This window comes from Canis lupus, chromosome 34 (genome assembly GCF_011100685.1).
Source record: "Canis lupus familiaris isolate Mischka breed German Shepherd chromosome 34, alternate assembly UU_Cfam_GSD_1.0, whole genome shotgun sequence".
Classification (NCBI taxonomy): domain Eukaryota; kingdom Metazoa; phylum Chordata; class Mammalia; order Carnivora; family Canidae; genus Canis; species Canis lupus.
Genome location: NC_049255.1, coordinates 32,409,945 through 32,424,534, shown reverse-complemented (window position 1 = coordinate 32,424,534; position 14,590 = coordinate 32,409,945). Strand labels below are relative to the sequence as shown.

Sequence of the window (14,590 nt, the reverse complement as noted above, 5' to 3'; positions counted from 1 at the left end):
TAAGTGAAAGTCAGTGTATTTTAAAAAATTCTAAGGAATATGAAACCATTCAATGAGTAATAATAATCACTACTTATTTTTATATGCAACGTTGCTTCATTTGATCTTCATAACTACTCTATGAGGTAAATGAAGCAGGTACAATTTTCTATCTCCCCTTTGTAGATATAGTAACTGAGTCTCTAGATGATTTACTAACTGACCAGGGTTTTCTCTGGGTGCCCAGAAGAGCCCAGGAACAAACCCAGGCAAGTCTGCCCCACTCCTTTATCTCACCACCCTACCACAGTGCCACTTATATAATGTGAAACCCTTACTTCTAATCAATATTGTGACCGCTTAAGAGACAGAGGGTTGTGGACAGAGTGAAGGTAAAGGAAAGAAGGTATGGAGGGATAGACAAAGCAAGACACAATGACAGTAGGGATGAATGGTGGGAGAGGAAAACAAAACAAAAGTCTGAAGGGTTGGGGGTAGGGCTCACAGGTTACTGGCGAGTGTCCTTGTTGTCACACCCTCTAAACATTGTGACGTCATCTGTAGCTCTGCTAGATCTTTTTTTTTTAGTTTTTTTTTTTTTTTTTTAGTTTTTTTTCTTTTTGTTTTTTTGTTTTTTGTTGTTTTTTTAGATAGTTCTTTAGATATTGTTATTGGTGGTGGTTGGGTTCCTTATAGGAAAGTAACCTGTTTTGTGTTCATTCTTTGAAGTTTTTAACTAGTCTTTTTGGCTCTACCTTTCTTCTTTCCCTCATTTCTTTTACTCATCTAAATATTTATTTCCCTGTAGAATAAAGTCATATATATATTATATATAATATATATAATATATATATATTTTTTAAATGTTTTGGATTTTAGAAATATACCTTAAGGGGATCCCTGGGTGGCGCAGCAGTTTGGCGCCTGCCTTTGGCCCAGGGCGCAATCCTGGAGACCCGGGATCGAATCCCACGTCGGGCTCCTGGTGCATGGAGCCTGCTTCTCCCTCTGCCTGTGTCTCTGCCTCTCTCTCTCTCTCTCTCTCTCTCTATCATAAATAAATAAAAATTAAAAAAAAAGAAATATACCTTAAAACTTCGTATCTAGTCAATTTTCCCCCTTTGCCATTCTTTATTATTGCCTTTAAGAAATTCTTCAATGATCAGAGAACATATACACTATTACTCCAGGGGTAGAAAAGGTTTAACTTCAATCCATTCCTAATAGTCCACTTTCTTGACAAGTATAAAGTAAATTTATAAGAGCTGAATTTCCAATATAAATGTCAATCCTGTCTTCCCTGGTCTTCTATTAGAGAAACTTGGGTTTTTGTACAATTGATCTTTTAGGTTTAACACAAACCCATAATAGTGTTTTCATTAGCAGTTTTATTTTCCTCTGCCTTGAAAATCAAATGATGTCCCCTTTGCCTTTACTAACTTCTTTTTTTTTTTTTTTTTTTTGCCTTTACTAACTTCATAGGGTATTCAGAAATATAATTTTGAGAATGAACAATTATACAAAAATAGGCCCATTCTTTATGCACCATCTGAATTAGCTCTGTGTGCATTCAGTTGAGACTCAAATGCCTGGCAGAGATTAAACACCTCTCCTGGTGGTATCTTTATATCTAAGAGTCACTGTTAGGTTTCAGTACTGTAGTTTTATCAATTCCAAATCCTGAATTGATTGCTTTCTCATGGGTAACACTCCCTATCATTGGGGTGTTGTGCATACCTGTTTTTTTTTTTTTACCTTGTGGAAAAAGACGAAAGAAAATAAAAGCCTCAGCTAAAGAATTAGATACTGGAACATAGTGATTGATGATATTGGTGAGCTAAAGAGTTTAGGGCTACTCCTAGTTCTTTTATTCTGGTTGTGTGAATTCCAAGTTACCAATCCCTTGGGGACCCACAATTTCCCAATCTCCAACAACTGGGGATGCCACAAAAATTCTAGCTGAATAATTTTTTATTTTTCTCAAAATTAGTCTTATACAGAGCCCCAAATTTATATGAGACCAGGTGAAAGCTGTCTTGATTTCTTTGGAGTTGTGGGAGCAGAAACCTCATCCCCAAACCTACTGAATCTATGATACATCATGTATCATAATTTGAAAGTCACTGGCCTAAAAAATTTTAAGGATATTTCCAGTTGTAAATGTATTGAGGTCTGTCTTGCAGCAGGAATAATCTGAAGTTTCTTCCAGCAGGGGAATCTCTGCTTGCTCAAAAACTTCAAGTAAGTACTTTCTACCAAGGAATAATTATTATAATAATAACAATTATTATTATCATTCCCCTCTCAGTCAAATGTATAATACACATAGTTTGGTGTGTGGTCCTTCTGATTAAGAAGGTATTTGCTTGGCATTTTCATAAGAGTAAAGGGAAGAATAACACCCAGTAATTTTAACTGTTTTATAAGTTTTAAAAGTCATCCTAACATAACCTTAGGTATAAGTTAGATGGCCCTTACAACTTTATCAAAGATGAAAAGAAGGCATTATGGTCTAATATAGTAATCATATTTATTTCTGTACTTGACTTTTTGGTAGTTTATATAAAATATGCTTACTTGCCCATTTGCTCATTTAACTTGCACTATTTGTCCTTACCTGAGCTAAATCATAGGCCAGCTTCATGTAAAAGATTGAAGGCTTCTCCCCTTTCACATAAAAATGGTTATTATCTACCCAAACAAGGCAAGGAAGCAGAAAAAGAAAGGGTAGTTTTGCCAAAACTCACCTTTGCCTTAGACTGTTCGGGGGTAAAGCTTTTATTCCTTAGAATACAAAAGTAAACGATAAATTATTTAACATTCAGGCAAATGGAAGAGTTGCATAATATTCTAGCTTTGAAGAGGGTCCCATGATTTTCTTTGCAATTTTGTAAATTCTCAGGACAATCAACACCTTAATTATAATATATATTTAAAAACTGATATGGTTAGGTGAAATAAGTCAGACAGAGAAAGACAAATTCTGTGTAATATCATTTATATGTGGAATCTAAAAAAGCCAGACTCATAGAGACAGAGGCTAGAATAGTGTTTACCATGAGCTAGGGGATGGGGGAAATGGGGGAAATATTGATCAAAGTGTATACTCTTCCCGCTAGAAGAAGAATAAATTCTGGAATGTAATGTACACCAGGGTGATTATAGTTAACAATATATATACTTGAAGGTTGCTAAGAAAGTAGATTTTAAATGTTCTCACCAAAAACAAAAAAAAGCTAATTATATAGCATGATGGAGGTGTTTGTTAACTAACACTATGGTGGTAACCATTTGGCAATATATAAGTGTTCCAATCAATATGTTGTACATCTTAAACTCATGCAGTGTTACATGTCCATCATATCTCCATAAAGCTGAAAAGAATCGGAGAATTTGCTAAAAACCAAATCAATATGATGAAAGTAACTTGATACCCAAGCCTAATTCAGAAGCTCAGATCAAAATTACTTCGTACTCTGCCCACCCCACAAATTCTAGAAAATTGAGATGATTAGAAATCTGTGCTGACCTTCCTTGTACTGCTTATAGTTTATGCTGGGTAAACTTTCAGCACCATATACTGTGCATTGTGTCTTGAATTTATGTGTTGACAGTGCATGAAATAAAATGTTTCAGATCCTTCAGAAAAGCTTTACAGCCTAACCTCAGAAGAATTACCAGCCTTCAACAACCATTCGTTGAACATAAGTCAGACTACACTAGATTTCCGTAAGACCTCAAGTGCAAGAGGCCCCTGCACAGTTGAAGAATGGAGGTAGGTTAAGCCTGCAGCCCATATCCATATGTAAATATAGTGCATAGTGAAATTTTTGACGAGCCCCAAATAGTTATCTTTACTATATAAAGAAGGAGTGTCCTTATGTGTGCACTTTACATGGCCATTCTTTATAAAAATGTCTAGGTCTTTTGTTGACCTATTACCAGGACTTAGTAAAAGTCTTATGAAGTGATTACTTGAATGTGAAGAGATAATTCTCTGCTCCACAATGTGTGTCAGCAAAAAGAAAAGATATTTGGAATTTTATAATCATTCAGCCTTTCTTCTTATACTGAAAGACAGTTGCTTTACTTGCATTAATTAACTTAATAAATTTCAATACTCTGCACTAATAGAATCTTAATGTGAATAAGGTTTTTAGAATATTGAGAAGAGTCTTTCTTAAAATCAAGATTGTTAATGATAGCATATTTTAAATTGTATAATTTCATTCTTTTCCTCGTGTGAAAAACATTTAGGGATGATCAGTCTATAGAGAGCACAGGTTATACTAATAAATGCTTCAGAAAGTAGTTCATCGTGTTGATCTATTATTGACATGCTGGAATCTCTTTAAAAAAGGATGAAGGATTTTTCCAGAAGGATCAAGATAAATGTAAAATAAAAGTTCCTTGAATTGTAAATTCCTTTGACTGGTTTGAAGTCTGATATTGCAGTGAAAGGGAATCAAGAGTCCATTAGTCTGTCTTTCTAAAGGACAAAATCATTTAGCTGTGGTCCTTGGATTTTTGCATTTCTAACACCACTTACATTTTTAAAAAGAGGGATCAATATAAAATCGCTATTTTTTTTTCCTAAAAAGCTTTCTTAAAACAAAGTAACTAAACTTAAGGCATACCCTTGGCATCATTTCATGAAAGAAAGGACATTTACTACTAAAAATATAAAGGAGCAAACAGAATAAAGCACAGTTCTTTAAAATTAAAAAAATGTCATGAAAAAGTCATTACCTTGCCCTTATTTTCTCTTCTTAGACTAGTGAAAATTTTTATCTCAGTCAGATCTGCCCTGGTCCACAGATCAGAGCTTAGGAACAGCTGATTTAGCCTCTGTTGGGCATTTAAAAGCTTCCCAAAAAATATCCATCGCAGGGTGAAGTATTTTATGTTATTTGGTGGCATACATGGGCTGAAATTCTAGATAACTTGGACAAAAAAATCTGAGTCATACAAACTCCTTTCTGTTGCCCCACTTCCCTCCCTATAGCTGACACCCATAGGCTAGAGTTTCTAGCAGTTCCTTTCCCCAATAAAATGTAACAAAATAACTAAATAATTGCTGCGATTAATTTTGGCTTTGGCATATCTTGACTGGCTATCCACATCGTCCTAATTTACTGTACACAAAAGAGGTGATTTATCTGGCAGTCTATTCATTGGGATTCTATTAAACAGCCAATGTAATGATGAATGTTCTTAATGATGACCCTGAGGCTCTGCAAGTTCCTGAAGTGCCTTTTGAATCATCAATGAAAGACACAACCAGAGACCATAAAATCTCCCCTTGGTTCCACTGTGGCTTTATTTCTTGGGAGAGGGAGAATGATGAGAATTTCTCATTAAAAGGAGGCTTGGTATATTGGGCACGTTGAAAATTATGGCCCCAGACTGAGACAGCCCCCTCACATCTGCCTGCCTCCAATGACTTCAATGCATGTCGTATTGATCAGAAGATAAATGAAGAGTTGAAACCTGGTTCTGTATATTGTGTATTGATCTTTTAATGTATTTCCAGCTCTTCTGAAAGAGATACTGAAACTCAGTCTTTGCTAACACTTTCTGAAAGCAGCACAGATGAGGAGGAAGAGGATTTTCTTGACAAGCAACATGTCATCACACTACCATGGTCATAGAGTGCCTAATGATAATGATCATTTGTTCATTACTTTTTCCATTTTGTACCTAAAGTAAAGCAAACAGCTGAAAAAGTGACCAAGTGATTACCTGTCCAGGTGCTGGAGATTTTGATTATTGATGTTTCTGATATTTCAAGGTTTTCAGACTAATAAAAGTTAATGAAATTATAAGTTTAAGGGCTTTTTCTTCCAAATGATTTATTGTATGTCAAACACTATATTGCAGATCATATTAGGAAAATTAGGTGAATTTGTAAAAATAGCAGTTATAATTATGTCTCTAGAACCTACTATAGGTTAGAACATGATTGCATTTAAAGTAATATTTAATTGTTGGATTGTATTTAAATAATTGTGTCTTCATAAGAGTATACATTTGATCACCAACTCATACTTGGCAATACCATTAATTGAGCCTGCAATCCATATTTTACTTTGGTAATTACTATTTTGTTTTCGTTTTTTTTTTTTTTATTATTATTCTGTTAGGGTTTTTAACATTTAGAAAAGTTCTGCTAACTTCAAACTTTGTTGCCAGAAGAGAAAAAGAGGACCCAATATAAAGCAGAAGTAACACTTGTCATTCTAGTATGACATAGAAACATATACTTGAGAATGCAGAAACCCACCCCCACCCCAAGCATCTTACTTTGAGGGTCAGTGTGATGGTTAATTTTATGTCAACTTGGCTAGACTATGGTACCCATATATTTGGTGAAACTATATTCTAAATGTCTCTGTGAAGGTATTTTTTAGATGAGCTTAACATTTAAATAAATAGACTTTGAGTAAAGCTGATCACCCTTCATGATGTATGTGGGTCTCATCTAATCAGTTTGAAACTCTTTTTTTTTTTTAAGATTTTATTTATTTATTCATGAGAGACAGAGAGAGAGAGAGAGAGAGAGAAACAGAGAGAGAGAGGCAGAGACTTAGGCAGAGGGAGAAGCGGGCTCCGTGCAAGGAGCCTGATGTGGTCGATCCCGGATCCTGGGATCACACCCTGAGCCAAAGGCTGACTCTCAACCGCTGAGCCACCCAGGTGTCCCAAATCAGTTTGAAAATCTTAAGAGAAAAAAGACGCAAGTCCCCCAAAGAGGAGGGACTGCTGCCTTCATATTGCCTTTGGGCTCAAACTGCAGCATCAACTCTTTCCTAGGTCTCCAGCCTTCTGTCCTGCCCTGTAGATTTTGAATTTGCTAGCTGACACAATTGGTTCTGTTTGCCTGGAGAACCCTGACTAATACAAATACTTGTTGCTGGATTCTTGTGATAATGAAAGAAAATAACCCATATAGAGGTGTTCTCCTGGTCTTGAGTAGTAGGAGATCTTCGGGTTGATGGGTTTCTGTGCTTTACATGGTGTTTTGATTCAAGGGTTTAACAAAAGAAGAAGACATGCACAGGGATGGTTTTATGACTGTCATTTTGTGACATTTTAGGACAGTTTCCCCTTAAGGGGTTTATTGACATCAGAAAAACAGACTTGCATATTGGCTATGCCATCAGCAGAGCATAGCCATCCATACATATCTCAAGGATCAAACTTTTTTTTCTTCCTTATGATTTTGGGTAAATAACCTCTTGTATAAGACTGATTATTGTTTGGTTTAATTTATCTTTGATATTTTTTTCCCATGGGATCAATATATACTGTACTGGTATTCACACAGGTCACCTACTGCCAGGATAAAAAATACCTATTTTTTATGCCTTTTAATAGGTCTAAAAATGCCCTTTAATTGGCTCTAAAAATGCCCTTCATTAAAAATGATTAACATAAATGAACAATAAGCAATAGGAAATCCAATCATACTAGCAAAAAGAAATTTCTCTAAAGAAATAAATATCTTAAAATTAAGAGTGTGGCTCCTCTGAAGCTTTCACTGTCCTCTGAACACTTCCTCTGTCACCATCCTGGAGAGATAACAGTGAGCCACCCTTGAATCCTCATCATGTCTGTTAAAGGCCCTTCTGGCATCTTGTCCTGAGGCTGATAGCTTTCTGAATTTTAGCAGTTATAGTTAAAATGGAGATTGCCTGTTCATCAGGTAAAATAGGAAGAAAATGGATTATTTTTGTTTTTAGCATGTCTGCTCAGGTTTAAAATTTCCTGACTCTCTCTACTGTCCTTTGCTGTAAAACCTCTTCCTTTTTCTTTCTGATACAGAAGAAAATTCCCCCCTCATTGCAATTTATACAAGTCCAGTGTCTTTCACAAAGTGAAAGGAGGTGTTGTTCTATCCTCATTAAGGACGGAGGACCACTACTATTCCTTCTGTGTATCCGGGCATAGCTTGTGTCTTCTATGAATTAGCTCAGAAAGAGATTTTATAACATGCAGTTACCTTTTACAATTTAAAATTTTAAAATAAAAATAAATCTGAGAATTAGTTATTAGTTATTATTGGCCAGTACCTGGGATAAGGCGTATACCATTGACTTTGTCATTTGACTTCCAGTATGACATTGAAATTAAACATGAGGGTCCTCTGTGGCAGAGCAGACCCCCTTCTGCCTTTATTTGCTTCCCATAACCACACATTTAGAAAAGTTCCTTAATTCCTTTGCCATTAGTCTAATGAGGAAATAAAAACTAAATAAGATTAGAGCCTTTGCCTGAAGCAGTTTCAATGTGTTCTCTCATTTTGAAGCTCAGGCTTAAAATCAGTGTTAAAGGCATGCACCTAGTTCTGACTGTGGAATTGAGAGAGTTACAGACATCCCAGAAGAATCACAACCATGTTCCCAGTGCTAACGTTATCACATTGTGCCTCTAGCAAGCCCTGGGCAAATGATCACATGGTTTTATATGCACGTTGGTATTTACTAGTTAATACTCAGACTTGCCTCATGGTGTAATAGTCATATGAAATTCTATAGTCTTACAACTCTGGACATAGACATAATGGAAACAAATTGACGTTAAATTATATTTGATAGTTTGAATATGTTGTTTGATATTTATTGAAGTCGTTCACATCCAGTGCACTCTGAGTACGACACAACACAGGCCACTTAATGCTGTGCCTGATATGTGAAGCACACAGAAAACCTTTCTTGAACAAGGAATGTCACAAAATGGATCCATCTCTGTAAGAGGGCACTCAGGTATTTTAAATAATGCCTTGATTCAGAAAAAAAACAAAACAAATCAAAACAGAAAAACAGTTCTCTTTGTCCCTATGATTCAGTGGTTGGAAAGATCTTAAGCAATGCTTATCTCATCTTGGTTTTAGCTACATAGTATTTCTCATCTCTAAGTTCTCAAAATGTACCTTCTGAATGACACTTTTTCAAATTTCTGTCTAAATTAATTTCCTATGTTCCTTTTTCTTTATTCTGTCTTATGGCATCCTGCTTTTCCCTTCATAGTACCTCATAGCATATTAATTTATTGGTGTGATTTTTTTTAAAGATTTTATTTATTCATGAGAGACACAGGCAGAGGGAGAAGCAGGCTCCATGAGGGAGCTCGATGTGGGACTCGATCCCGGGTCTCCAGGATCACGCCCAGGGCTGAAGGTGGCGTTAAGCCGCTGAGCCATCTGGGCTGCCCAAGTGTGATTTTTGAATGTATGTCAACCAGACTATACATTTTCAATGGAACATGGATTATGTCCATTTTGTACATCACTACACACTTTGCCTCTACCATTTGCCTAGCTCACACTGCTGGTTATCAGGAATGAATGAGTGAATGAATGTACAGAATCCAATGATAAGCCATCTCAGTCCGTAATTTTTCCCAAGGGGAGACAATAAGATATATAAAATGAGAGAAACATGGGTTATCAGGTTACACTATTTGCTAGTTGGTATATAACTTATTTGAATGTGTTTTTCATCATGAAAGAAAAAAAAAAAACAAAACCACTGAGTCTACTTAGCTCAGAGGAATGTTGTGGGCACCCAAAGCAGTAGTGAATGTGGAAACATGTTGGGAATTGAAATGCTCTCTGTCATGCTATTACCATCACTTTTCATGAGTTTACACTGCAGTCATTGAATAGACAAATTAATGGATGGATCAATTAGTGAATTCAGGATCGAGTTAATAAATGATACACAAAAGTCACTCAATATCTAAAGTGGAGAATGCTGTCAGTGATTGAACAGTTAGACTGAACAATGTATAAAGTTATGTTCAAAGCTAAATATCTAAATTTATCAAGACTATTTTGAAACATTGTTTCCTATTTTTCGCTTTCTTCTATCGTGTTAATTCAGAATTTTTAAATATTAAGATTGCACTGGTACTTTTATAAACACTCTGTGCATCATACTTTCGGAGAGGAGAGATCTTAAAAACATACTATTTATATTTCCCCAAATCTGTTTTTATGGGATATTTTGTTTCATCATAATTTTCATCACTGGTTATTTATTACTAGCCACATTTTCATGAAAACAATCTTTATTTCCTCAGAGTTCATCTGTGCCTGTAGTTTATCCCCCACCTAAAGTCATAATTCTTTGTTAGTGACACCCTGATCGTTTGCTGGGTAAATGATTATGATGTTTCAAACAGGATTATGACTTTAGCTGGGGAATAACCAGCAGGCATAGATGAACTCTAAGGAAATAAAATCCTCCCTTTTTAATGCAAATGTCTTCCATAGTTAAGGAAAAGGAGAGGATATTTTTAATGTTCTCCATGAGGTGACAGTTATGTTTAAAATGAAAAGAATTAATTGATTGATGGGGTTAGCTTGTGTTTCTTTTTTTTTTCAACTACATGTAATATGCAATAACAGTTATGGAAACAGTTCTAAGCATCTTTCTGCTCTTATTTCTGCCAGAAAGAAGCACTATGTGTATCGCCTTCTATCCAGAAAACAAATATGGATTATTCTAGATACAAATGCATAGGAAGATTTCTAAGGGGGGGGGGGATGTACTTCATCCCTGTTTTGCAATCAAACCTCATATGGTCAACATAAGTTAGGTATGGGAAAGGTAGGTAGCATAGTTTACCCTAACATAAGTTAGGGTAAATTTTAATGTCATTTCACGTTTTTTTTTTTTTTTGTGATTGTCATATTTTTATAGTATGACATTCCGTTGTTTATTCAAGCGATGCTAGAATTCATAAACTGAATTTTTTCTGCACTTAAAAAAAATGAAAGCTGCATTTAAATGCAGGCAGGAGACAAACAGATGCACATTTAACTTCTCAAAAGTAATCCATTCCCACCTCACTTTTTCCTCCGACTCACACCACAGTCCTAAAAGAATACTAGAATACTTTGTAAGTTAGGCCAATGATGCAATCAGGATTTGGTTTAATGTTATCTCACAGAAAACACCAAAGAACAGTGGACCGACATAGAAGATCCTCCTGTATGTGAAGTCTGGGGGTAAGCGGTGTGCAGCTGGCGAGACAACTGCATCTTACTGTGTTGTTTCTATCCTCAAGGTCACCTTGTCATTCAAGACAGTGGTGGATCTCCAGCCATCAGAATCTGAGTTTGAGGTGTCAAGAAGGGGGGCAGTGGGAGAGTAAAGCAGATACCCCCTAACTGAGGTAACTTCCTTTAACCAGTATCCCTGGAAATCTCACACAACACTTCTGCATACATATTTTTGGCTGGAACTTAGCCACATCTAGATGCAAGGGAAGCTGGAAATGTAGTCACTTCAGTGGGCACAGTGCTGCTCAGAATAAACCTGGAGCTGTATCACTGGGGAAGATGGGGAAGTGGATACCGAAGGCCCCTGGTACGTCTGTCACAGCCTCTAATATTACCTTCATTACTCATCTATCACACCTTGCTTTCAGAATAAATGCATTTGGCAGTTAATGTGGTTTGGGAAGTTATGTGACAGAAACCAACCGTTTGAGATTTAAATAAGTCAAATTTAAGAGACATTCCTATACTTCGATCACTCGTTTTCATATATAAACCATACCTCTCTTTTGGTCTCAAAGACACACTTTAGTTACACCAGCAGAGACCTCATCATCATTCAGCCTCAGGTTTTCACCTTAGAACTTCTTGAGACACATTCCACATCTCTTTAAAGTTCAGTCTTTGGGCTACTGCCCAAATCCAATCTGCTTTGGCAAGGACTTTCAATGTACTCTGTTAAAAATACTGTGATATGAAATATTTGTCTCAAATGAATGTTCCAATATTAGGATATTTTGAAGCCTATGATGGAAATTCTCACAAGAATCCACAGAGAACAAATATAAAATAGTTTCTTCTTATAGGAATATTGGATTTCAGCATAGGAGAGCCAGAGATTGCAGATGGCCTCAGAGAGGAAGTCTCCTGGTTATGTGCGCATAGAGCAGTGCTTCAATCCTTTGTAGTTCACATATCAAATGAGAGATTAAATGCTTTCAAGCCACGTTCTGGGGACCTGTAGGGTTTCTTGATTTTTGGGAGAAGTATGAAGGAGGACTGAGTTGTTCAACAAAAGCATCTCTGCTTGGGTATTTTTTATATAAAAGGATTCTTTGTGAGATTGAAGAAAGGATTTTACCATAGAAATTAGAGATCTCTGGCCTAGACTCCTAGATCTCTGGGCCCCTCTCAGGCTAGTTTTCTGGGATTTATATTGACACAGAATGTTATATATTGTTAGGATGTTTTATTGGATTTACATCTCTTTATTGTAAGTCTAGACTCCAGAGAATAATGAAGGAGGATAATTTCTCCTCAATTCATTGGGAAGTTCGTCAGAAATTATCTAGTTTTAGGCCGCTCTCTACATTGCTAACTGACTTCTAGTTAGATATTTTTTTCCTCATGTACAGAAACCCAATCAGGATACTGAAAGTAAAGTGGGTTTGTTTTAGTGAAAAGTGAAATTGTACGGAAACCCAAGAACAGGGGCTGTAGAAGAGTTGGCTTCGCAGGATTTTAGGGTTCCTAGAATGAGACAGTTCTTTCTCTGGATGGTCTCGATCACAACATGTGTTCCTGCTTTTGCAGGGGGGAGCACATTAGCTCTATGTTGTCTACTGACTGGCTTCTTACACTGACTCATACTCTCTGGTGATGCCCATAGTTCTGAACCATAGTTCTGAACAAGGCCTCCCTCTCTACTCTTCTCACATCACTATTTCAGTCCCTTGAATTGGTTTTTCAATTCTAAATCCAGAGAGAGACATTGGATTGGTCCAGTTTTTATACTTTCCAGCCAGGTGACATGGTTGCCTAAGGAGGGCTCAGGGCTGGGTCAGAGGCAAACAAGTGTTTCCAGGCCATGGTGAGAGGGAGTGGAGAGAAGAAAGAACAATTGTTTTAAAAAAGAGTCTTTGCAACTCAGCAGGCCAGTTTCAAAAGTGAAGTGGGCCTGGAAAGCCTTGGACTTCTCTAAGAAATGCTTGGGGGAGGAACTGAGTGTCAAAGCAGGTTTGTAGGACAGAGCTGTGAACATTGGGGGTAGGTGTAAAGACAGGGACAGAAAAGGCAAGGGGATTAGGGGCTGATGCTACCTCAGGATCACTCTAACTGTATGGAAACCATGGATGTGGTACCCTCAGTTTCAAACAGCACCGGCCTGAAGTGCGGGTGCTCCTACTAGGCCTCCTCAAGGCCATCCTGTCACTTGTGACTCGAGTGTCAATATTGCTCTATTCTCAAAGAGCCAATGCTGGAAATGAGTTACCTGGACTTCATTCTAATTTCGTTCTCTAATGCCCTCATCATAGACACTTTTTCATTTCCAGGACTGATCTACTTGACAACTATGAAGTGAAATTTCACACCGAGTTCCCCGTGGGGCAGAGTGTTCTCTGGAGGTCTCAGCAGACTTTCAAAAGCAATATTACAAATGTGGCAAGTGCTTTCCCTTGGCTTGTCTGGCATTCAGGGCCAGATGGTTCTGATGGGAGCTCAAGCCTGTCTCACTGATACCCCTTTATTGATTCTTGGAACGGCCCCATTTTCTTCTTTATGGAAGAGGAACTAAACCTCAACCAGATGCTTGTGATTAAAATAAGAGATAATGATAATAGAACTTTTACCAAGGATATGTCTCCTCCTGTTATCAGATAAATGCCAAGGTGAAAACAAGCCATTTATCTGTGAATAAACCTTGCCCTGGGGGTAAATAGTTTATTTTTCAAGTTTGAAACAATTATATTTTGACAGCATCACTCTCCTCTCAAGATTTTAAGTTTATTATAACATCATTAAAAACACATTTAGTTGGTATTAGGGAAACACAGTTCACAGCACTGTTATGTAAAAGACAATTTTGACATAAAGCTGGTCAAAAACAGTCTCAATTAAATTTTCCATATTTCTAAGAATATATTCCTTATCTTTTCATAAATTAAAGTATCTGATTAACTGATACTTCTTTGAATAGATGAAATTTTATTTTCTCTTCCTATAAACAAGAATGATAGCCTACAATCACACCAAACAGCCAATTTTTCATTTTGTGGTATTTCCCGTCTAGAATGTAGAAATAGAAATGCTTCAGTTTTTAAAATTAGATTTAGAGGAATTATTCTACTTGATTCTACAACCCCTGCTACCTGAGAAGAAGGAAAGTATTTTGCATTTTCTTTATGGAATCCCAACTGTACAAAGTTCAATTCAGGCTAAGCCTGTAGTTTCTTGGAATGAATAATCTTTGGAGTACCCACCTCAAATTTGGTGGAAGATTTGTTTATAAAGGAGATAGACTTCCCATTCTTAATCCTCTCAGAGAAGGGACCGCATGCTACTATTTCTCCCATTAAAAAACCGATTGCTCTGAACCCATATCCTCTTCAGTCATTCCTCTCACAATAATTTTTGCTCCGTCCATAGTAAAATTCCTCAAAAGAGATTTCTATACGCCACTTTCATTTCCTGTGTCCTCTTTGACCCATGAAGTTAGGCTCTTGTTCTCACAATTTGATCATAATGCTCTTGTTAATAGTAACCTCCATATTTCTCAGAGCTCATCATAGCCTCTCAGCCTTATTTGATGCGGTTGACAACTCCATT

The 14,590-nt window shown here is 36.7% G+C and overlaps 1 protein-coding gene across 15 annotated transcripts in view; it reads left to right on the top strand.

Moving 5' to 3' along the window:
- Window positions 1–5,810, top strand: part of ZBBX (zinc finger B-box domain containing) — a 106,480-nt gene extending 100,670 nt beyond the window's left edge. For 7 of the 15 annotated variants that reach the window (XR_005383963.1, XR_005383959.1, XM_038583803.1 and 4 more), the window contains 2 exons: window positions 3,616–3,754; window positions 5,513–5,810. Coding sequence is in view for 8 of the 15 variants with exons in the window: in XM_038583803.1 (XP_038439731.1) it covers window positions 3,616–3,754; window positions 5,513–5,630 (257 nt within the window). In the remaining 7 variants the exon portion in view is untranslated. Of the gene's footprint in view, window positions 1–2,188; window positions 2,221–3,593; window positions 3,755–5,512 lie in introns of those variants that run through there. The other 8 variants (XR_005383958.1, XR_005383957.1, XR_005383961.1 and 5 more) reach the window with 8 other exon arrangements.
- Window positions 5,811–14,590: the final 8,780 nt, after the last annotated feature.